At 35.2% G+C, this 26,489-nt stretch overlaps 1 protein-coding gene across 5 annotated transcripts in view; it reads left to right on the top strand.

The window, feature by feature from the left end:
- The window catches only part of LOC120771318 (long-chain fatty acid transport protein 4), a 29,355-nt gene extending 11,777 nt beyond the window's left edge, over positions 1-17,578 (top strand). For 3 of the 5 annotated variants that reach the window (XM_040099261.1, XM_040099260.1, XM_040099258.1), the window contains exons 2-7: positions 15,119-15,332; positions 15,395-15,885; positions 15,942-16,092; positions 16,150-16,544; positions 16,604-17,043; positions 17,104-17,578. In XM_040099261.1, coding sequence (XP_039955195.1) covers positions 15,136-15,332; positions 15,395-15,885; positions 15,942-16,092; positions 16,150-16,544; positions 16,604-17,043; positions 17,104-17,412 — 1,983 coding nt within the window. In that variant the 5' untranslated portion in view covers positions 15,119-15,135 and the 3' untranslated portion in view covers positions 17,413-17,578. Of the gene's footprint in view, positions 1-9,592; positions 9,617-11,723; positions 11,773-15,118; positions 15,333-15,394; positions 15,886-15,941; positions 16,093-16,149; positions 16,545-16,603; positions 17,044-17,103 lie in introns of those variants that run through there. The other 2 variants (XM_040099259.1, XM_040099262.1) reach the window with 2 other exon arrangements.
- Positions 17,579-26,489: the final 8,911 nt, after the last annotated feature.

The following is a 26,489-nucleotide window of genomic DNA, read 5'->3' as shown; positions in this document are numbered from 1 at the left end:
ATTTGAAAATGTCAAGTGTATTTCGCAGAACAGAAAATATTGCGATGATTGCAATCCTCAACGAGCAGTGAAGTAGTGGTGAGCAATAAATTTGGAAAATATTTGATTTTACGGCAAGATAATAGTAGACATCAATGAGTTTTTTACTGGATTTTCCCATTTTTCGAACAGATACAAATTTATAACACGTTTGTATCCTTTAGTGGGACGAGCGAAACATTGTAGTGAAAAACGGAAAGAGGAAATTTGATTAAAAACCGTATAAAAAGCGGTAAAACTTACAATGCAAAAATTATCAATATCGCAAAATGTAATGTATAAAAAATAACAAGAAAATTGAGCTCGCAGACGGATTTTGCAAAAGTTGCTGAACGTCAAGTACGCCAAAACACTATTGTAGAAATTCGAGATGATTAAATTTTAGTCTATGATGAAATGTGATTTCGAGAAAATAATTACTAAGCTAGTAGCCTTCGTAAGGTGCCTTTATTAAAAAAAAATCGCGTAGCACGACAATGATATGACATCTGATATGGCCAATTAAAAAATGGAGTAACATACATATATTGGACTGATGAATTGAGAGTATGTGAAAAGTCGCCCTAATACAGAGTATGGCACACAATTCACCCCAACAACTTTAAAACACGGTGTATCGAGTAAATAGATATCCGTATGTTTCTAGTACGGCGGCATTGGTCCGATCAATTGAATTGAAACATCACCACGCATATACAATAAAATGTTATGCTACCATTTGCAGATGACCCACTGCCATTTATACCAGGGGCGGGCACGGGAATGATTTTGGGACAATGGGCCTGACTTTTGACAAATTAATTGTAAACGGTATTGAGTAATGCCCGAATTCACTAGCGGACACGCGGTTATTTAAAGAAACTTGTTAGATATTTTGCTTTATATTTCAAAAATTCTAAAGCATTTGCTTCTGTGATTAGCTCTTGTAATTCATGTTTTCTTTTAAATAAAACAAAATTATGCCTACGCAAACGCAGCTTTCTTTGTCACGGAAAGCTATTAATATTTCGTCGGCTGATCATAAAAAGTCTATTCGTAAAATAGCAGCTCAAATACTTAACGAAAGCTCAGTGCAAGTTTTTTTTTAAATATCGTAAGACTATCGAACTAGAGAGGAAGAGAAGGTAAGGGAGAAAGAAGAGTGGTTAGGTTGGTTTAAATAAATTTAACTGGACGCATACCAAGTGAACTTATGTAAGGTTTTCTGACTGGTCAAAGTTTAACCTTATTGGACCTGATGGTTATCAAGCAGTTCGTCACAGACGTGGTGAACGATTCGCCGAAAATTGCATTGTTCCTACTGTGAAGCATTCCCCCTATACATATAATGGTATAATGATGCATTTCCAAGGAGAAATCGGAATCAATTTTTATATTACAAGACTCAATGAAGGCTGAAGAATACAAAAATATTATAATGGAACGGGTGGTACGCAGCTTGGTGCCCTTAATCGAGAATGATCGAAGCCCTATTTTTTGGATAATTCTGCACCTTGTCTGTCTGTCCGTCCGTCTGTTCGTGCAATCTGTAACTTGAGAAAATTTAGTATGCATGTTAATGGGCGTAATAGAACCACTGCCATGCCCACAAATTGTCATTAATCGTAAACTCATAAAATACCATATCTAAGCACTTACCAGGTCGTTCAATAAGTTTTGTCGTTCGATAAGAGAGGACGTTTCTACTAGCCAAAAATTCTTTTTATGTTTTGTTGGTTCACTCTTCATATGAACATATGTGAAGTTTCATTTCAATCTGTCATTGTCGCCGTGTCACAATATTTTCTTACAATGGAAAAAATTGAATATCGTGCAGTGATAAAATTGTTATTTTTAGAAGGAGTAGCACCAAAAGAAATTCGAGAATGAATATTAAAAGTGCATATAAACGTGGTTGTAAAAGCCTTGAAAACGATCTACGTGAAGAACGCATCAACACCAGAAATTATAGCCAAAATACAGGTTGTGGGTTTGGAAGATCGTCGATTGACTGAGAGAGATTTAGTAAAGGCAATGCACAATGGGTGCCGCATTCCGGAAATCGGCCAAGAAGGTTATGGCATCAGTTTTTGGGATTCGATAGGAATTTTGTTTATGGATTACTTGTAAACTAGTAAAACAACTAATTTTGAATATTATTGCAACCTTTTGGACCAGTTGAAAGTAAAAAATCGTGAAAAGAGATCCGGATTGCAGAAGAAAAAATCCTCTTTCATCAAGACAATGCACCGTGTCGCAAGAGTATTTTGACAATGGCTAAAATCCATGAATTAAAGTTCGAATTGTTGGAGCATTCACCATATTTACCAGATTTGGCCCCCGCGACTTCCATTTTTTTCCAGAACTCAAAAAATCTATACGTGCCAAGCGTTTTTCATCAAACGAAGAGGCTGTTGAAACGTATTTTGCAGATCTTCCGGATTCTCACTTCAGGGATGGGATCCGCAGATTCTAGGATCGTTGGAGCAAGTGTATTATTGTTTAGGGAGATTATACTGAATACTAAAGTGTATTTTGAATCACAAAATTGAGTTTTTCTTATCAAACTACAAAATTTATTGAACCACCTGGCAATTAAGATATAAAACTGTAATTTGGTACAGGGTATCGCAGTAGCAAGGCGCACTTGCAGGCAAAAAAAGTTTAAAAAGTTGGAGTGGCCTCGCTCTCTAATAAGTTTAATGTACATATGTCCTAAACTACCATATTTGCGAACTTCACGAACATGGGCGAAACCAACCACTGCCAGTATTGAAATCAGGAAGCATTTGATATATCGGGCTACATCTTTGCACTAATAATTCCTTTAAAGTATGCCTCTTTATTACCAAAAGTTGTCCAAATCTAACCAAAACTGTTCAAGCCCCAGTTTTTTGACCGAAAATATCGGTCAATGTATGAAATATATGTATAATTGAAATTCAAATAAAAACATTTCCTGGCAATAGTATTTCTGTCTATCAAAAAAGGGTTGAATCGGGCCGATACTCCCATGATCCCCATATATACCTCATAAAGATTTTCGAACTTCCAGGTGACTCTATTTGAGTTATCTCAATGAAAATTACAGAACCTGTTTTACTCATAACATTGCTTCATTGGATTGGCCATTAAAGAAAGATTTTAAGAGATAACATTTATCGAATGAATAAAGACGCTTTTGGATGTTAAATTACGTTTTGTAAATCTAATATCTTTAAATATCCGGATTTTTTTTCCAAAAACTCAATAATTAAAACATTTTGTGTTTTATACTTATTTTTTCCCCTATACAAATAAAGATAAATTAATTCGAAATAATAAAATAACTTGATTTCTTAACTTATATTTCAAATCTGTGAGCGACTATCTTCTTGCTTCGTTTCTGATAGGAAAACCAATAAAATTGGTTTCCGTGACACCCGAAACCGATACAAATTCTGCTTCGAATATCAAACCAATAATATCAGAATTCATGGCACCTACTACTTTTTTTGATCGGTTTAGATTCTGATTCCGACAACTATCAGATGCCACAACACCCCTGATAATAGTCGTATATTTAAGCGTTTTATACGAACCCATTCCAAAACAAGTAAGGAAGGGCTAAGTTCGGGTGTCACCGAACATTTTATACTCTCGCATGATAAAGTGATAATCGAGATTTCATTATACGTCATTTACATATTTTTCAAATACCGTATTTTTGTAAAGTTTTATTCCGCTATCATCATTGGTTCCTAATGTATACATATATTATACAGAGAAGGCATCAGATGGAATTCGAAATAGCGTTATATTGGAAGAAGGCGTGGTTGTGAACCGATTTCACCCATATTTCGTACGTGTCATCAGGGTGTTAAGAAAATATTATATACCGAATTTCATTGAAATCGGTTAAGTAGTTCCTGAGATATGGTTTTTGGTCCATAAGTGGGCGAGGCCACGCCCATTTTCAATTTTTAAAAAAAGCCTGGGTGCAGCTTTCTTCTGCCATTTCTTCTGTAAAATTTAGTGTTTCTGACGTTTTTCGTTAGTCGGTTAACGGACTTTTAGTGATTTTCAACATAACCTTTGTATCGGAGGTGGGCGTGGTTATTATCCGATTTCTTCCATTTCTGAACTGTATATAGAAATGCCTGAAGAAAACGACTCTGTAGAGTTTGGTTGACATAGCTATAGTAGTTTCTAAGATATGTACAAAAAACTTAGTAGGGGGCGGGGCCACGCCCACTTTTCCAAAAAAATTGCGTCCAAATATGCCCCTCCCTAGTGCGATCCTTTGTGCCAAATTTCACTTTAATATCTTTATTTATGGCTTAGTTATGACACTTTATATGTTTTCGGTTTCCGCCATTTTGTGGGCGTGGTAGTTGGCCGATTTTGCCCATCTTCGAACTTAACCTTCTTATGGAGCCAAGGAATACGTGTACCAAGTTTCATCATGATATCTCAAGTTACAGCTTGCACGGACGGACGGACGGACAGACGGACGGACGGACAGACGGACGGACGGACAGACAGACATCCGGGTTTCAACTCTTCTCGTCACCCTGATCACTTTGGTATATATAACCCTATATCTGACTCTTTTAGTTTTAGGACTTACAAACAACCGTTATGTGAACAAAACTATAATACTCTCCTTAGCAACATTGTTGCGAGAGTATAAAAAGTTAAAAGTTAAAAGTGTCATAAACGCTAAAAGTGCCACCATAAATTAATAAAGAGATATAAAATGAATTTTTTGTTGCAAAATTGAATTAATGTGCGTTTTCTTTAATTTTAAATGAAAAATTACTAAAAAAAATTATAATATAAAATATTTTTTGGTGAAATGTTATTAATAAAAGCTTGAAAAAAGTCCATTATTTTTGAAGGGACTCTATATTTAGATGATTTTGCATATTTATTCGTGAAATGCTGTACTTAATTTTTATGCACACATTATTTATATAAACTTCAAAAAAAACTTTAAAATTAAATTTAATGAGTTATTTAAAGTTTCAGCGGAACTTTTTCAATTTAAACATCAAAATAACAAAAATATTTTGAGAGCGCCTTTTTTTGTTTCGTTGGGTATACTTATGTATTTATCTTTTGAAATTTTGTTTAGTTCGCCGTTCACAGATTTCTGCTGTTAAAAAAAATATCACACTTTGATTTATATGCAAAAATGAAAAAAAATTACTGTATTCCTTATTACCAGGTCAAACTTTGTTGTATGGTTACGAATTTATAGACAAGACAACTTGACATCTGCGATATTTCTGCCAGTTGCATCTACTTAATGGAATGAAGTACCCCGCTTCCTTAATTCCAGATCTTCGGATTTTTTTAATTTTTTGCCCGATCTTAACTTTTATATAATTCCAGATGTTTTCTATCGGGTTAAGATTGTTACTTTTCGTTGGCTATTGCAATACATCAATTTTATATAATTCCAGATGTTTTCTATCGGGTTAAGATTGTTAATTTTCGTTGGCTAATGCAATACATCAATTTTTTCGGTGGATAACAGCTCTAGCTGCATATTTTGGAGTACTATCATCTATTGATATCCACTTTACAGGTATTGCTTCAAATTAAAATGTCTCCATTGTTCCTTAGGATGTTTCGGTAAGGATACTGATCCATTATATCCGCGCCTGTATGTATACATAAATATTTACGTACTATTTCTAATAGAGGTGTGCCTCATTGAGGCGTCGCACATAGGAGCATTTGGTCTCAAAAACCGGACAAAATTATTTAAAGTGATTTTATGAATGAAAATGAATAAAAATGCATTATTGAATATAATAATGCAGTATATTAAAATAAAACGACTAAGGGAGGGCTAATTTCGGGTGCAACCGAATACTTTATATTGAATATATTTGAGTGGGAGGTAGTTCCGACCAGATGTTATCTATTTTTGCTCATCCCACATACTACTAATATGCCACATATTTAAAAAAATGTTCGCTCGGTTTCATTAAGGAACCTTACATACAATCACCAATCATATGGAGCAAGGTCAAGAGGATGTCCGAAAATCTTGGTAAAAGTTATGTGGGAGGGGGTTCAAGTTTTGGAGCAATTGTATCTATTCTAGGCGCAAAGAAACACTGTTATGAATAAAACATGTTCTGCAATTTCCATTGAGTTGGCGCAAATATTGGCGGATATATCCAGCATAAAGTCACCTATAAATTCTAAAATCTTTATATTAGGTATATGGGGGCTCAGGAAAGTATTGACCCGATTCAACCCATTTTTGACAGAATAAAATACTATTATCAAAAAAGGATTGTTAATTTTAATTTCATATCTCACACTTTGAACGATATTTTCGGTCAAAAATCAACTATCCGTAACGGTTCCATATGATCGGTACCTAGGGGCTTGAACAGTTTTGGTTGGATTTGAACAATTATTGGTCAAAAGGTGGCTCACTTTAAGGGAATTATTAAGTCAAAATTTTATTCCCTTATGTTATACAATGTTCGGACCGACAATGAAAACATTTTGAAAACACATTTGTATGTTGTGGAATCTAAGTCGTTCGGACCGACAATGTGTGTTTTCGATGAGTTTTCACTACAACTATTAATAGCTGCATTCTCTTGCTCTTGCAAGATTGCATGATGACATAAAATGAAAAATCCTATACCGAAATAAGCAAGGCCAAGCGAGCACCCATTGGTGCTGGTTTTGGTCTGACATATTTTACAGCCATTGCAAATAATTTTCTGCGTGTGTTTGTTGTTGTGCCGTTGCACCAAGAGGAAAATTCTGCAATTTCTACACAGGGCAAGGTTTTGCAAGAGCATGAGAATTCCCCTAATATGAGAATATAAAGCGACAGCTGTATTTGTATATGGAATATAAACAAATATCAAGTGACAATTTAGGGCCGGCAAAATATGTCTTCCACAAACATCGGTTAAACTAGAGCAGGCACCAATTATAATGAGTGGAATGTAAGTTTTCAATTGGTTTTCAGCGAAAACTGTGTTTGACAGATTTTACAGGAACGAAAACACAAGTTTTCGTGCGAAAACCAGTTTTTCCCACGAAAACATGTTTTCGTCGTCGGTCCGAAGATAGTAACATGGAGTTTTAAATTGTGTTATATGGGAAGTAGGCGTAGTTGTAGTCCGATTTCGCTCATTTTTACAGATAAACATAGGAAAATGAAAAGAATGTTACGTTCAAAATTTTGTCGAAATCGGTAAGTCCGGTCCCGAGATATGGGATTTCACCAGTAAGAGGGCGGTGCCACGCCCATTGTCCAATTTTCACACCGGCTCCGATAGAGCCCCCTTATACTATCTATATTCCACCTGTATACAATAATTTAGCAGGATTTCAGTATTTAATTTAAAAAAATAAATAAAGCAGTACTCATTTTATGCAAGGGACCAACCTAATTCAACGCGCTTTTCTTAAAGGGGGCGAAAGACGGGGAAAATGTTTAAACTTATATATTAAGTGGAAACCCTTTACTAAGAAAAATAATTCAAAGCTCGACCTCGCCCGACACTATAATAAAAATACTAATTTCTAAAAAATAAAAAAAAATTTAGTTTTTTTAATGATACATTTCCCCGAAAAAAAACAAAATAATCCATTAAATAAATTAATCTCTATATCATTAATATTATAAACATACCATGTTGTCCAGAATCCATAAAAAATATTTTCCAGAATTCACTTCACGCAACACAAAAAACCACTTGCAATTTCGAGAACAATAAAGAGTTTCGCGAATAAGCACATGCGTTCTGAACGAAATCTAGATTCCGACTACTTGTGTGCCAATATAGCGGGCTGAAGGTCATTCATTTTATCGGTTCATTGTAGAAGGGTTACTTAGGTACTAAAAAAATCAATTTTGAGTAGCATCGCTGAAGTTTGTAATTTTCATTTTTGTCCGGTTTTTGAAGGAAAATGCTCCTATGTGCGTCGGCACGATTCCGATTACTTTGGCGGTCGGGTGAAAAACACGAATTTCGGTATAAATGGGGTATCTACGGATGGGAGAGCTTCTCCACAGGAGGGATATGCAAAAATAATGTTGGGAACACTTATATTTTTTTAAAATATTCCCGATTAAAAATTCAAAAATACTTTCCAAGATTTTTCAAGCTTTAATTATAGCTGAACACTTTTTCCATATACATATTTATATGTATAATATGTGATTTATATTTAGTAAACACAAATAAGTAAAATTCTATGCTAATATTATAAAATTTATATCATATTGGGGTGACTGAAGTACTTTCGCGTAGTACTCCTTTCTGCGTTGGCGGGCTTCGATCGCGCTTTAAAAAAATAACCCTGGTCGAGCCAATACCCAGGGTGACTGAAGTACTTTCGAGTAGTACTTCTTTAAAAAAATAATTCTGATCGAGCCAATACCCGGGGTAACCTAAGTATTTTATTATTTTATTACGTAATATTATTATAATAGGTTGTCAAAAAAGTCTTGCGGTATTTTCGTTAGTTGGCGCTGAAAGCGCGTAGTTCTAGTTTTATTCGTCGCATCGGGTCAAGCTATACCTTTTTGGAAAGCTCATTTCACGCGCTAACACATGTTTGATTGATTGTCATTTCTTTTAAGTCGTTCGTGAGTTATAGCGTCGCAAACATGGAGCAAAATAAAGAGAAAATACGGCATATTTTACAGTACTACTACGATGAAGGCAAAAATGCATCTCAAGCCGCCAATAAAATTTGTGCAGTTTATGGACCCGATACAGTTTCCATTTCCACCGCACAACGATGGTTTCAACGTTTTCGTTCTGGTGTAGAGGTGGTCGAAGATGCGCCACGCTCCGGAAGGCCTGTCGTCGAAAATTGCGATAAAATCGCTGAATTGGTCGAAAGAGACAGGCATAGTAGCATCCGTAGCATCGGTCAAGAGCTGGGCATGAGTCATCAAAAATTCATTTCAATTACAATAAAAAAAAAATTCGATAATAATACCGCAAGACTTTTTTGACAACCCATCATAATATTACTTAGTTGTTTATTAAATTTAAATAAAAAAAATCCATATGCATGGAAAGATTGTTTATACCTATTTTAATTCGAAATATATTTTATAGACACACTTGTATTTCTTAGAACTAAGATTGCTAAATAAAGGAAGAGGAATTATATTGTACTAGAGAAATTCAGCGAATTGCTCATATTTGCTTATTATCATATGGCAGCTCCATTTCCTCATAATTGTTACCTCATAAATGATGCTCACTACGAGTGTAAAAAGTGATTTTTAAAATATAGATTTCTTGCTTATAAAACCTGCTAAAAGTGAATTTGTTTAAATATTTATAGTTTGTTCAAATGAATTTGAAGTTAAAAATGTGCATAAAGTGTGTTAAATGTAGTGAAATAGCTTGTTGAAATGTTCGAATTTTGGGAATTTTTGAAATTTAAAGTCGAATATCTCATAAATGAAGCCTTTGCGGTACCTACTTGTATAGCCCTATATATTTTTTAATCAGGAGGACTTCCTCTTTCCAAAGGTACCTTCAGATCGCGGCGCCAAGGAAATCGGAATTGTGCCGAGGCGTCTTCTGCCATAAATACCAGCTGGATACCTGTAAGTAAAATTCTTCATTAATTTCGGTCATAACGCTTAAATGAAACAACCTTAAAGTTTCTCACAATTGTTTCCGTGATTTGAGAAGGATTTTCCGCGTTTTCCAAGAGTTCATATGTATTTAAAATTTTTAGGTAATTTTTGACAGCTTTTTTGCTTAAACGCGTTTTGGTTCGATTTTTGCTTATTCCAAAAATGGATCAAAGAATCCATGTACACTTTCGCGTGAAAAAAAATTAAGTACGCGCACGCATTCCGCATATTGACTCTAACATATGGTGAAGCTACCATGAACAAAAGCAACGTTTATCGGTGGTACCTAATGTTCTCAGAGGGTCGAGACGACAAGCATCATTCCAGGCTTGGTTGCGATTGTACGACGCAATATATCTGGGGGTGATTACTTTGAAGGGGACAAAATACATTTAGTAGTTATTCATGAATAAATAAACACTTTCCTGGAGTACAATGTATACCTCTACCCAGTTATTATTATTTAAAGTAATTAAAATACCACACCAAAATCAATACCTTTCTTGTACAACTTTCGATTTTCAAATGATTAATTATCAATAATAGTCAACTGAGATACAAGTACATACATATGTATATTAGAATTGGGAAGAAGTTAACCAAAATGTCCCAAATCTGTTTTACTATTCCGAATTATTAACTTTTCGAAAGGGTTTTCGAATTTGAAGAAAACTCGGAAACAAATAATATTAGTGATATAACACGTTCAATTTCTTTGTAGGACTAACTTTCACACGTAACAGAAACTTAGATTTAGTTGAGCTTTTCCACTGCACATACTACACATGTACATATTAATTTGTAAGCGCTGATTTAAAGAAGTGTTCGAGACTTGTTCGTTTCTTTACTTTTGTGTAATAGCTCCTGATAATTTTCGTGAGCTTATTAATAGGATGTGATATCTGATTTGCATGATTATTGTTTTCATACCACTTTATCAAGGTATTGACGAATTCAACTGCTTCCAATAAACTAACTTCCTGCTGTTGCATATTCTCATTGATAACTGGTTCTTCAACTTCTTTGTCAGGCACTTCGAAATCTGCGTCAACTTCGTATTTTGATCGTCGTTCCAATTTTTGATGTCTTCACTGCTGTCGCCAACCTCACTCACCTTGGACAATAACGATTGTACCTCCCGAAATCGTTTGAATTCATCCAATACTTTTGCGATTTAGCATATTCCAAAAGTTTTCAAATTTGCAATGATTGTTTCTGCTTTGTTGACATTTTTTAAAACACTAACTATAAACAACTCACATGTTCAAAAGCCCATGACACACAATGTATGTATATACCTCACGACACCGACAGTAATTTTTTACATAGAAATTCGAGGAATACATAGCAATTGTTTTTCTTGCCAAACAAACGCTTGGGTTCCAATAAAAATAAATAAGTTCAAAAAAGTTAACTAAAATTTAACTTTTTAGAGCGGTACGTGGACGCTAAAAATCGGTCAACTTAGCCGAAGGTTTAACTTTCTCGCGAGTTAACTTTTGCGCAATTCTACAGTATAGTATATCTCTAAAGACCTGCATTATGGCACTTATCAAAAAATTGCCACAAACAGAATATTAAATTGGGTAAAGGGGTCATTAAGCCGGTCAATGCAAACGCTCAGATAAAAAGTGAAGCTTTGACATTTATTAGAAATAAGTTTACCTCAAATATTTGCACCAATAAGTGTAATATTTCTCTGTACCTAACTGTATAGTTTATACCCATTCATTTGAAAGAAATAATTTTCAAAAAATGTTCTTTCGAATGGTAATAATCATTCCCCATTAAAATGGAAGTTTCTGTATTTTTTCTTTTAAAAAATAAAGAATACCGAAATGAATCATCTTTTATATTCATTTCTACGAGTATGTTTATTATGTATACACGCTAGAAGATTGTCAATCGTGCGCTGGTCTTTGCACTCTTAATGAGAGTATTGACTCTGGTGTCGTATTAAAAATAAAAAAATAAAGACATCAAATGTAGTTAATATTATATGTTAAATGAGAGATTATACTACAAATGAAATCAGTTAAATATGCACTTACTAAAAGACATTCTTTACTGATAGGTTCATCGCAAAAAGTTGCCGAACTACTTAAACTTACTTATATGAAAATGTAAGTATTAAACACAAAGGCATACAATATGTATTATATATGTAGTTACTTTCAAGTTTTTACCTTAACTCCGATTAAATAGTTACATCTTACGGTTCCTGACGGTCAGACTGCAAAATCAGTCATTTTATAATATGTTTTTTAGTATACTTAATGATTTCAATATTGGTAAGTGTATTTTGTATACTTATCTGTGAGGAGATTTAGATACCCACATCCTGAACAATTTGGTAATAAAAACAGTGGAGCTAGGCGTATTTAGCCTCACCGTGCAATGACGCCACTAACGCGAGATAAATTGACTATCGAGTATGTAGCTCAATGTTGTAGTAGGCTTATTTACGCATTTTTATTTCAACCGATGCGGGTGTGTCCGTGGATTGGAGAAAGAGCAGACCTCCCAAATGTACATATACGGTATCTGGGGCTTGAAGAGAGGTGGTACTAGGGAAATCTTTTAAAGGCGTGTGGAATATTTTCAGGTATCTAAAAGTTTTCACTATAGTAATAGTTTTTGTGCTGATATCGCACTTCTCTCGCTTAGTTTTATTATAACGGTATATGATCATATAACGCTGTAAAGTCAGTCACATCTAATTCTATAAACCATTCATGACAATTACAGTGGCTCTGTTATCTTTTAAAAGTTATTCAATTTTATCGTGCTATTCTCCGACAAGAAAATGTTTATATCATAACAATCATCAATTACCAACGAATTAGTATTTAACTATTGCTATTTTATACAATGAACAGGGTATATTAAGTTTGCCATGAAATTTGAAATACCCTGAAGAAAGCCTCGGGAGACCCAATCAATTATGTACATATGTACATATGTAGTAAAAGATCCATTTGTCCATCAATGGTACAATCGGCGAAATAATTGTACTATATGACGAATCAAAATTATGATTTATGCTTACTTTAATAAATGTACTTGTGAAGGGTATTATAGCTTCGACATAGTCGAATTTGCCATTTTTCTTGTTCAATAGAAAGTTTTGCTAAATCTGAAAGTATTTCCCTTCCTTTCAAATTGCGAAAGTTTAAAATGATCGGGTACACCGGGAACTTAGTCCATTTTTTAATCTGTCTTTATTTATTTAATCCTCTTTTATAAAGCATATCAAAAAGCAATAAATCTTAAGTATATTTCAAACTAAACAAGCTCAAAGTCAAGGTCAATTGAGTATATTTGGTAATAAGTTGAATTTTCAGTACGAATGTGCAGTGGTGAACCCTTTATCGCTCAAAGGTTTTTGATTGGAATTCTGCATTTTGCGAATGTTAGTTGCACAGTCACACCTCACAGAATACAATACACCCAAATCGGTTTATTTACAAAATTCGCTGTTCTTATTTTCATACTGGTTAGTTTGCTTAATATATCTTGACACTCTGATCGAACATACATATGTTTATATGTACATACATACATATATTACGGCGTACTGCAGAACACCAACTTTAATCGGTCATTCGTCTGATATGAAATTTGCTACTTTTATCCATAATTACCTATTTTTTAAATAAGACTCCTATGTTTTATTCAATTCGAAAGGGAATATCCTTTTAATTTTATAGAAAAGACCTCTATGGCACACTTAATTGAATATTTTTCTGAATTCGTTAGTAAATTTATAGCCACGTTTTGCCCGAAACCCGAAATAGGATTTTGGAATTATAGTATTTTCATGGAGGAAAGGAGACATCTTTGATAGTAACATTGTCCAACTGTTTTAGATAGACATATCAAGACTAGTAAAGGAATGTGTAGACTACTTAGCTCTGGTATCGGATTATGATTAGACTGGGTTAGGTGTCTGGCCACAGCGGTATTGCAGGAACCTGCAAAACGTATGAGCGGTTCCAAGGTCTTTCTGGACCTGCGTAAATCGTAGGAGATTTCTTCGCCCTCAGCAAAGTTCATCTGTCAATGGTTGCAAGACACTGGACACTGTGCTGAGTAGCTACTGATAGTTTTTTATATTTTAACCGGTTCATTCTTTGGAATGTTAGACCGACTTAGCTTTATTCGTACTGGAGAAGGATCAGTACATGTTTCGACAGTTACACGCGATCAATCAATATTGTAGATGAACGCAATCGGACCATTGCCACAAAATTCCAAGGCAATAATGACCTCAAAATGTTAAAAAAAATGTGCGTGACATCGCCCTTTAAAAATATTAATATACATATCTCACAAACTAATAGAGCTGTATCAACCGAATTAGTCCAGGACAAACCTTTTTGCCACCTCCTGCTACAAAGTGGAAATGGGTGAAATGAAATAAACTACCCCAAATTAACTAAATTCGTCAGAAGCATTAAATTTTATAACTTAGATTCTACCATATGGTAACTATGTGTGTGAAATCCTATTTCCCTGGACGTATTATACCAATTTCAACCGAATTCGATATATGACATTATCCCATTAAAAAATAGGCGAAATGATCAAGTTTTTTACTTTATTGCATACAAATCAAACAGCAATTATGCTATCGGAATAAAACTTTGCGCAAATAATTCTTTTAAGATATGTCATTGTATGCCTAAAAATTGTTAGAACTGAACCATCAGATGCCGAATATGTGATTCTCAAAGCCTCTAGAGTATTCGTCATAAAACTATTACCATATTTCCTTGTCAAATCGAGATGACGACATTACAGATGGGCTTAATCCGACCACTGCCACACCCACAAACCCATTTCATATGAAGGTCTATTACTAAGTCGTTAATTAAGATACAAAATCATAGAAGGTATATATATAACAGTGGCAAAGCGTATCTGTGGCTAGAAAATTTTTTAAAACGTGGCCGCCGGAGCATATTCTAAGAGGTTTAATGAGCATATCTTTCAAACTAAACAAAACAATGTTAACCAAATTTGCTGAAATGACCAATTCTTTATGCACTGTAAAAATCAGATGATAATGACGCCCACTCCCAATAAAAGGATTATATTAAAATAATTACTTTGGAAACATTTAATTTTGTTCCCGAAATGGTACAGGAGGCCTTTATAGGAGTCGGTATCAAATTTGGACAATGTTCATTAGTTTAGAACTTTTTGACTTAATACTTGGTTACTGAAAATTGTTGGTCGAGTTTGGAAGATAAATTGATACAGATTTTGCTTTCTTTGCTCAGCGTTAAACTTTGTACATGTAGATTGAGATAAAGAACCGTTGTTACACTACTTATGCTGGCATACATTTCTCCATCTAAAGTTCTATTATCGAATAGTTTGAAATCTATCAATGGCGTTCTTTTACGTTTTTAATTTTGGGCCGTTTTTAATAGCCAAATTTATCATTATATTTCCTTTGAATAGATTTTAGATTGAACAAAATGCAGATATTGTTGGAGTTGAATTTTAAACAACGCAACTCCACCCGTTTGGTCATACTTATTTTTGGATTATTGGCATTCATAGTATTTAAAGACAGTACTAAGGGATGCCTGTTTTTGGGCGCTGCATTGGCTTTAATGTTTAGGAATCCGACGTATGTGTACGCTTTCGGGAGTACGGTTAAGCGTGATATTATGTAAGTTCATTTTTTTTTTGAACATAATGCTATTTTTAGCTGCTTGATTTGAATAATTTCAGAGCTGGATATCGTTTTCTTAGAATGAACCTCTTTATTATGCTCATGGAACGAAAACAATGGACAATAGCACGCATATTTCAAGAACGTGTGAAGAAGCAACCGAAGAAGCCATGCTTTATAATGGACGATCGGTCGCTTAGTTTTCAGTGGATAGAGAACTATACAAACAAAGTAGGTGCATATTTCAAAGCACAAGGCTTGAAACATGGTGATTGTGTAGCTTTAATCATGGAGACCAGACCCGAGTATGTATGCTTGTGGCTTGGTCTCTCCAAGATCGGTGTCGTAACAGCTTTAATTAATTCGAATCTACGACGCGATACCCTACTGCATTCCATCAAAGTGGCAAAAGCCAACATAATAATTGTTGGTACAGAGCTCAGCAAGGCTTTGGAAGAAATTTACGATGAGGTGGATATCAAAACCTTGCCAATTTACCAATTTAGCGATGAAGAACAACGGGATAACGATAATTTTAAGCTTTTTAAAGGTTAGCGTGTATGTTTTTGTTTTTTGGAATCTACAGAATAACATGATTACACACAGGTGCTGTTGATCTCACCGCCGCCCTAGAGCTACAGCCAATAGAGGATCTAAGCGCGGACATTGCGGCTTGCAGTACAAAGGACAAATTATTATTCGTCTACACTTCTGGCACTACGGGATTACCAAAGGCTGCTGTTATAAATAACTTAAGGTAAATTGAATCATTATATCTCACTCCCGGACAAACTTGATGCCTGAATGTTTTTAGATACTTATTTATGGCTAGCGGAATCCACCACATGTTGTCTCTTAACGCCGGCGATATTATTTATACAGCGTTACCACTGTATCACACGGCTGGAGGTATAGTCGGTGTGGGAAATGCGCTGATTCATGGTTGTACCATTGTAATGCGAAAAAAGTTTTCAGCATCAAATTTCTGGAAGGATTGCATCAAATACAACTGCACTGTAGCTCAATATATTGGTGAATTGTGTCGCTATTTGTTATCCACATCACCAAAGCCAGAAGATACACAACACCGACTACGCTTGATGTACGGCAACGGTTTGCGTCCACAAATTTGGTCGCAATTCGTATCAAGATTTAATATTCCGAATATTGGAGAGGTCTATGGCTCAACAGAGGGAAATTCCAATCTCGGTATTATTTATTACTTTAATATTTTATGCACTTAATCAAAGTGGCATTACCACTTTCAGCCAATGTCGCCAATCAAGTGGGTGCTGTGGGTTTCGTACCATTAATTGCGCGTTACTTTTATCCAGTGCAAATCATTAAATGTGACGAGGAAACTGGCGAACCCATTCGCAATGCGAATGGATATTGCCAAAGATGTTCACCGGGAGAGACAGGTTTGCTCGTAGGTAAAGTGAATCCTAAACGAGCGGTAACCGCATTCAATGGGTATGCCGACAGAGAAGCATCCGAAAAGAAGTTGCTGCGAAATGTTTTCAGATCAGAAGATATCTTCTTCAATTCTGGCGATATGGTGGTTGTGGACATACTCGGTTATTTCTACTTCAAAGATCGCACTGGTGATACATTCCGATGGCGTGGCGAAAATGTCGCCACACAAGAAGTGGAAGCGAATATTACGAACGTGATTGGTTTAAAAGATTGTGTGGTGTATGGGGTGGATGTAAGTTTCGCTGTGATGCTGTAGTGATTATTGTCTCAATATTTTTACAACTCTTTAAAGATTCCCTACGTAGAAGGCAAAGCTGGTATGGCAGCTATAGTTGATCCCGATCGCAAAGTGGACATGCAACATCTATCAGCTGGCGTTCGGGGAAGTTTGCCAGCCTATGCGCGACCGCTTTTTATTAGATTAATGAACGATATACCACGCACCGCTACTTTTAAACTGAAAAAAATAGAGCTTTCCAGAGAAGCATTCGATATTCGTCGAGTCAAAGATCCAATATATTACTTAAACAAAGATGGCATATATCGCTTCTTGTCTGAGGAACAGTTTGAAGATATTTTGCAGGGCAAAGCCGGACTGTAACATGACACTTTAGCAGCGATTAATCTTTCCATATTATTGTATATACATACATACATTCATATTTTTATTTTTAAAAAATCAGGTTACTGTGTATATATGTATATAGTGAATGAAATAGCTTTGTTGAACAATTTAGCACGTGATGCAAGAAGAACCTTTAAATGTATGTATACTGTATTTTTTTATAATTCCATGACTTAGGCCGTTCTCTTCTTTAACACAATAATATTTTAGGATCTTTAAATAATGGTATCTTTTTTTCTAATAGAAAGACAAAAGTATCGTCAATAGATTTTGAAATTACTTCGACCAATTACGAATAAATACGTACATTTTAGATGCTCTGCTTGATATTACATACAGCAAAACTTGTAAATTTGTTATGCAATAGCTGCAAAATAATTGCAACCCTATGGCAGTTGTATATTACATATAGACACACATATACTTTTTGCTGGTATTTATGTTTCTGCAATGTGGTGTTCTCGTACTCTTGCATACTTTGGTCATAGGAGTTTTGCACTTCATATAATCGTGCGTTCTTACAAGAGCAAGAGAATCCCCCCTTTTATGCAGTTAGGTAGAGTTTCATTTTCGCTCCATTGCTATTCATTACTCAAAAAGGTTGGTTTTGATTTAAGAATGCAATGTTATAAAATTAAAATGTGCTAATGTAAATTTTCTCTTTGAAGTCTTCGTGTGCATGATAATTGAATGCGAATAATTTTATAAAGTTACCTTCAAATTAATTTTACCAATTTTAGTACAAGTTTACAATACAATAATAATATGAAACCTACAACACTACAAACCTCTAACATAACGTGATATATACATATGTACATGTACATACATTATATATATGAATACAAATTTGATACTTTAATACCAATTTATTGAAATCTTAAGCTAATAATTGTAATTTTATTTTTATTTTATAAATGTACAAAGAGGAATATACAATTCAAATCTATAGCTACGTACGTATGTATGTATGTCGAACGGTGATGAATCTAGGATATTAAAAAAATTAAATATCGACTTAGTCGTGAACTATGTATGTATTTTTTGTCTGTTTTAACGGGTTCAATAGTGTTACAGTACGCTCCGCGCATAAGAAACCCGCTTATAAGAAAAGTCCGTTTATAAGAAACAATTTTGAAACACCTTGGACTACTTAAGTATTTTCATCTAAATAAGACCGCTTAAAAGAAAAACCGCTTACAAGAAAAAACCGGATAAAAGAAATTTTTTTCCCTCACGAAATTTATCTGCCCATACAAAAAAAAACGTCCTAAAAGAAATAATTTTCAAAACTTTGTGCTGGCAATTTTATATCTTAAAATAATCGAAAAAAGCAAGAAATAAAAATGGGAAAAATTAAAAGAAACGCTTTGCCAATTAAAACAAAAATCAAAATTGTGGAAGAAGCAAAAAGCGGCAAAGCCCGAAGCGAAATCTCAAAAAAATATAATATTGCAAGCAGCACGATTTCGAAAATTTTTAAACAATCGAAAGAACTCAGTGAAAAGAGCTATACCTGCCGGAACTTAGAGCAAAAGAGGACACGCACATCAAAATATTAAGCGCTGAACAAATAAATGTCTATTTGGTTCAGGCAAATGATGGAGGCAAACGGTCGTGTAACCGGCCCATTGATCTTTGAAAAAGCGCAGCAATTTGCAATCAAATTAGGCATCCTTGATTTTAAGCCTAGCCCAGGCTGGTTGCAAAGATGGAAGAAAAAGCAAAATGTGCGTTTTAAAAAACATCACGGCGAAGCTGCTTCCGCGGATAATCATTCGGTTTTAAACTTCAAGCAAAATGTTCTTCCAGTTTTAATACAGAAATATTTATTAGAAGATATTTATAACGCCGACGAGACAGGCCTATTTTATAAAGCTCTTCCGAATTGTTCATACATATGTCGCGAGAAGCCAAGCCGTAAGTGGACTTAAGACATCAAAAGAGAGAATCACATTGCTCTTTATAACCACTGCGACTGGTACAAACAAATATGCGTATGCCATCGGAAAATATAAAAACCCAAAGTGTTTTCGAGGTGTTATCATTCCTATCCCATATACATTTAACAAAAAAGCGTGGATGACTAGTTGCATCTGGAGAGAAATTATAAAAGAGTTTGATGATAAACTGGCAGCAAAAAATAAAAAGATTCTACTCCTTATTGATAACGCTTCATGCCACAAATTGGATTTCACACCAAAAAGCATTGAAATTGTATTTTTACCACCGTGTACTACAAGTCTAATTCAACCTTTGGACCAAGGTTTGCTATACCAGCATTTGCCACTTTTAAGTTTCATGTCTTTTTATTTGTTATAGGTATTATTCAGTCTTTGAAATCACATTATAGAAAGTGTCTAGTTCGCGAACATATACTAGCAGCAGAAGGTGGATTTATGGCTAATTTCTTAAAAAGCGTTAATATTTTGAGAGTCTTGGACATTGTCAGGCGCACTTGGTGGCTCGTGACTCTTCAAACAATTCGAAATTGTTTTAAAAAGGCCGGAATTTACGAAGGAATCCTTGTAATGGACTCAAATGATAATACTACCTCAGAGAATATTTATTGTGAAACCGAAAGCCGTGCCTCAAATGATGATTTTTGCGAGATTCAAGACAATAACTCTTTTTTATTTAAAAATTTAGCTGATTTGGAAAAGGAGAACTGTTTTGGGGCTATAAACGAAAATGATATAATAGACGAAATACTAGAAGATGAGAGTGGAGATATTATAGAAGACTCTGCAGGTAGTGCAAAGCCACCTAGCAGAGAGGAAGCGCTACAAGCCTTGTTTGTATTGAAGCAATATTTAAATGATGATGATAACTTAGTAAATATTGAGAAAATTCTCTTTAATGAACGTGACAAATCTCTTGTTCAAAAAAAAAATAATAAATGACTTCTTTTTAACGTCAAAAAAAATGATAAATTTATATGTACATAAACAAAACATGCAATATCTATATATATAAAAATCAATGCCACTTTCTTTGTAATTTCATCACTCATAAACGGCTGAACCGATTTGGCTGTTTTTTTTTGTTGTATTTGTTATTATTAGGAGAAGGTTATTATGTAAGAAAAAATTACGAAAGTTGCCGGAAAACCCCTAAAAACAGCCCTTTTCTTTTTCCCATACAAACGTTTTATTTTGTATGTATATACATAGTATGTATCTTCATGAAATCAGAAGTTGTTCGCTGTGGATCTGGAAAGGGTGAGATATAAAAAAAACCATATACGTTTCATAAGGAAAAGTCGAAAAATTGGAAATTTCCAAAAAGTGACTTTTCATACAATTCTTTATTGTTTTGTTTTTCAATATTTTGATTTGTAAATTATTTGAATCGTTCAATTTCGGTTGCTTGCTTTTTTATTCCGGCTATTTAAAAGAATAATTATTGAAAATTATTCAGTGAAAACTTTATGTGTGTTTCAAATGAAGTGATCATATAAGAAATTATTTTAAAGAAAATGCCGGCACGTCCAAAATCAAACACAGGTCGACGGACTCGAAATACTCGGGGCGTGTTGTCACAAAGTGCAGTGCGACGTCCACGAAACAGATTTGAAGAAGCTCATCATGCAAGAAATCCAGCAAGACCTAAGCGAATACGACGTCGTGTTTTGGAAGATATGTTCCTTGCTGCATTTGATTACGACCCTTCAATCGACTATAATGTACATGGATATATTGGAATGATGGATGTTATATGCCCACATGGTGAGCGGCTAAATTCTCGGGTGAAACGGCTGGAATGTGTTGCGCTAACGGGAAAGTAAAATTTCCGGAATTTGAACCGCCTCCTGAAACATTACCATTAATACAACTCATAAATACAAAAATTATATTTCAAATAATAAGCATTTTTTCAAAATTTGAATATTTCATTTCTTCAAAAAAAAAAAACAATAAAAAAAACCTCACTTCTATATATCTATATATAGTAATCTAAGTATTTGCAACAAGGGCGATAAGCCAACATTTACTTTCCCAAGCTCGGATAGGTTTCCGGGGTGGGAGGAAGTGCTTGACCTCACGCTATCAACAGACACAGACAGTCTCGTTGTGGATAACTGGAGGGTATCCGATGAGCCTTCCATGTCGGATCACTCTTGGATACTCTTCAGCATCCGCGAGAAGTACAGTGCGCCTCTCACATACCGGAACCCTAGAAGAACGGCATGGGGAAAATTTTACCAGTATAGCAAACAAAATGCCTTGAAAAGGAGGCAACAAGAGTATCAGAAATCCTGAGGAATTAGATTCAGAAGTAGAGAAGTTGGAAAAAATTTTAACCACAACTTTTAATAAATCTACTCCGCTAACAGTTTTGAAAAAGAGAAAGTTTCTTCCTTGGTGGAACAGTGAACTTAAGAGTTTGAGAACACAACTAAGGAAAACTTTCAATGAGAGTTTTAGAACCAAAAACGGGCAGCCATATAAAGACATTATGAAAGAATACAAAAAAGCAGTCAGGAAAGCAAAAAAGGACTCATGGCAATCTTTCTGCACATCGATAGAAAGTTGCAGAGAAGCCGCTAGGCTGAGTAAAATGCTATCCAAAGATCATATTAACACTGCCTACATTAGGGCTGAGGGAAGTGATTGGACCTCCTCGGCAAAAGAGTCCCTGGAGGTACTAATCACAACGCACTTCCCCGGGAGCCAGCAAAAACCTTCAACGAGGGTTCAACCAGAACCACCGCTGAATGCAGCTGACTATCGAAGCCAAATAGTAGACAAAAGTAAAATCAAATATGCCATAAACAGTTTTGCACCATTTAAAGCGGCAGGTCCTGACGGGATTATGCCCATAATGCTGCAAAAACTAGTAGAACCAATGATTCTAAGGCTTGAAAATATATACAAGGCTAGCATTCAACTATCTTACATCCCAAGAAGTTGGAAAAGGAGTAAAGTTGTGTTCCTTCCAAAACCAGGCAGAAGAACACACGAGAATGCCAAGGATTTTAGACCTATAAGCCTTACCTCCTGTATGCTGAAGGTACTAGAAAGGCTAATAGATCTACACGTAAGAGCAATAATGGCGGAGAAGTTATCGAAGTCCCAACATGCGTACATGAAGGGCCGATCAACCGAAACCGCCCTTCACGAGGTGATAAGTGTAATCGAAAAATCACTACACCACAAACAATACACCATGGCTGCATTTCTAGACATAGAGGTCGCCTTCAACAACATAGAAGTAAATGCGATAATTAATTCTCTGGCACATGGTGGCATAGACGACACTGTGTGCAGATGGATACTATCGATGCTTGAGAATAGGAAGATTATAGCTTCAAACGGCGCTGCAACACAAACAAGCTATGTGAGTAGAGGAACGCCTCAAGGGGGGGTCCTCTCTCCGATTCTTTGGGTTGCTGCGCTGAACGAAATACTACTCCAACTAAACGGTGAAGGAGTGAAAGCAGTAGCGTATGCAGACGATATAGTGTTGTTGGTTTCAGGCATGTTTCCTTCAACAGTCAGCGAGATTATGGAAAGAGCACTTCGTAGGTTAAACCTATGGGCTAAAAACAATGGTCTAGGAGTTAACCCGAACAAAACAGAACTGATGCTATTCACTAGCAGAACCAAAATACCTCAGTTTCAACTTCCGGTACTAAACGGTACAACACTCACTCTATCCCCCACAGCTAAATACTTGGGGGTGGAAATTGACACCAAACTGTCCTGGAAAAAAAATATACAAAAAAGAATAAACAAAGCATACATGGCCTACTATACTTGTAAGAAAATCGTCAACAAGAATTGGGGCCTTAAACCAAGTATAATCATGTGGATGTATACGGCTGTCATAAGACCTATACTTACATATGGAGCTCTGGTATGGTGGCCAGCGCTAAACAAACAATACAATATTAGAAAATTAAATGGAATACAAAGAGCAGCATGTGCGGGTGTTACGGGTGCAATCAGGTCATGTCCGACTGATGCGCTCAATGTGATCCTGCATCAACTACCAATGGACATTTTTATTCACAAAACAGCAGCTATTGCGGCGATAAGAATAAAAGAATTGGGAGGTTGGAAACAGCTGAACTACGGACATAGTGTAATTCTAAACAAGTTCACTACTAACAAATCAGACTACATTCTCCCAAAGCTGGATTTCAATAGACACTTCCAGGTGAGGATACCATCTAGACGAGAATGGAGAAGAGGTTCAATAGTAGAGGAAGATGCCACCTCAGTCTATACCGACGGGTCCAAAATGGACTGCGGAGTGGGCACGGGGGTATTCTCCGCTGATCTAGGCATATCTCTCTCTATACGTCTACCGAACTCGGCTAGCATCTTCCAAGCAGAAGTACTAGGCATAGAAAAAGCCTGCGAGGTTCTATTAGAAAACCACGGAAATATACATAAAGCATACACATAAACATATTTACGGACAGCCAGGCGGCCCTCCTGGCATTGTCTTCACCCATGACAAATTCCAGTATAGTTCACAGCTGCTTGATCTGGGTTCCCGGACACAGGAACTTTTTCGGTAACGAAAAAGCAGACGAGTTGGCAAAGGCAGGAGCTTTCCTCAATGAATCCATGGCGGAGCTAATACCAAGCCCGCTAGGATCGATAAAAGGAGAGATCAATAGACAATTTCAGCAGATTGCAAACAACAGGTGGAAAAGCATTACAAAATGCGTCATAACTAAACAATTATGGCCAACATATGACAGGAAAAGAACAAATGATTTATTAAATAGGTCAAGAAAAAGTATTTACAGAATAACAGCTACCACAACAGGGCACTGGCCATTTGAGGAACATGCGTCCAAAATGGGATTGCCCTACAACGATATCTGCCGTGGCTGCGGAGTAGCAGGGAACAAGGAAACAATTTTCCACTTTCTCTGCGAATGCCCAGCTCTAGCACAGATCCGACACAAAACACTCGGAATCCACCAAGCACCAAATCTTGAATGGATTTCCACCAAAAGCATATCGGACATAAGTAGTTTCATCGAAACCTCAAAATGGTTTGAGAGAGAAGGTGAAACGTAATAGCAGATACAGGTGGTTCTACGAATAGTGTATCAAAATGGCACATCAAGTGCTAATTGAGCCCGATAGGGCTGCACTCCTACCTACCTACCTATATATCTATATATGTATGTATATAAAAGAAAGTTGTTGTTAGTTACACCATTTATAACTGAAGAAGAGCTAAACCGATTTGGCTGAAAATTGGTGGGGAGGTAGCTTAGATCCAGGGTAAGGACGTAGGATACCTTTTATCTCTTTATGTCAAAATTTAATACAACTCATATATACTAAAATTATATTTCAAATCATAAGCATTTGTTCAAAACTCATATTTGCAGGAATCATTTGAATATATGCCTACAATTTTATACAGATTCTTCTTCAAAAATAATACAATTTCTAAGTATGTATTTGTAATAGTAGAAAGGAACTGCAACTAAATACACAGTTCAATGGATTATAACTGGCTCAGTAATCAGTCCTTGAGTATGTATTATACAACATGCATTCGAAAAGACTGATGTCATAACCTTTCCATCCGACTTTTTCGTCTTTCCACGCCTAAGAACCGGTTCATCATATGCAGTTCACTAGAATGACAGTCGACACACACCGACGCAAAAATTCGGTTTTATTACGATTAAAGAGCGCTTAAATACTTCTCAGAATCAGTTATTCGTTGTTTTCATTGGATTATGAACTTGTGAGGCACCCACTTTGCACATTGCTTTCGAATCTTTAGAGCATCTTTGTCCTCGGTGCTCAATTCGCCTGTTTCCAGCTTAGAAAATATCTTTTCAACGGTCGATCTCCCTGAGCCCAAATTCAACAGTATTTTCCATCCAAAAGCAATGCTTTATTAACAACCGAAATGCTTTATGATCCATTTTTTTGTAAACTAACACAAGTTGCTTCACAAAAATGCTATATCGCATTAACAAATAGTTATTATCCAACTAATAGAAATCATATAGATGGTAATAGTAGTATTATCTATCAGCCACAGTGAAGCGTGGACGGGTCCTCTAGTTTATTATAAAAAGCAACTGTCGCAAAGTGCCGACTTTTTAAATTCCTATACATGTAATATGAATTTTCTATGAATTTAAAGTTTTGTTAATTTTCGTTAATGTTTATTGTTCTTTTTTATTAAAAATATTGAATGAAATCAAATAAAAGATTTGTTTTCGTGCACCATAACGCGATGTACGGTTATAAGAAGTTTGTGCATGAAATTTGTAAGATATCCGCATATAAGAAACTATTTCTTATATACGGACTCCGCCTAAAAGAAAAAACCGGATATACATACATATGTAAGAAAAATGTTAGTGGCATTTTTAAAGTTTCTTATATGCGGACTATACTGTATATCCAAAACTGATATTTGCTTGAAACGAATATAACATATCATCGCAAAAGTATAATAATGGTTTTTATTGGATAACACAGCTCTACATATAGTTTTTTTGGATTACTTAGCAAATTTTGATGTTTTCAAGTGACCATATTACGAATTTATTCATGAAAGTATTGGATGTGTTCTTATTGTTTAGTTATTTGCTTATCTTATATTTTTTTATCTATTTTTATTAGTAATAAAATTAATACTTTCGGCCATGATTAGGGTTCTTCCTTGTGTTCCTTTTCCCCGCAATAAAAAATACCAAAAATATCCGAAAAATTATGCGGAAAATTTTAAGGTTTAGTAAAAATCAAACATGGAGATATTTTAACTGAATAAAAATCTCCCATTATGGTTCAAAATTAGCTCGCATGCACTCAAAAAAATTAAGTCAGCAACTTACAAAAAATCGGCACATTTTCGCAATGGAAGTGAAAAGGAGGATAAAACATCTATATCAAAGTTATTTTCTCAAAAATTCGGATGACTGTTCCGAAAATTGAAGCTTGAAAAAGTTTTTTTTAATCGAAATGCGTACATTTTAAAGTAAAGTTTAAAGCACTAATTAGGATAATTTAGGAAACTATAGTGAGACACAGAGAGAGTGGTTCCACCAGATTATTGCT

Source organism: Bactrocera tryoni, chromosome 3, assembly GCF_016617805.1.
Source record: "Bactrocera tryoni isolate S06 chromosome 3, CSIRO_BtryS06_freeze2, whole genome shotgun sequence".
Classification (NCBI taxonomy): Eukaryota; Metazoa; Arthropoda; class Insecta; order Diptera; family Tephritidae; genus Bactrocera; species Bactrocera tryoni.
This window is presented reverse-complemented; position numbering and strand designations above follow the sequence as displayed.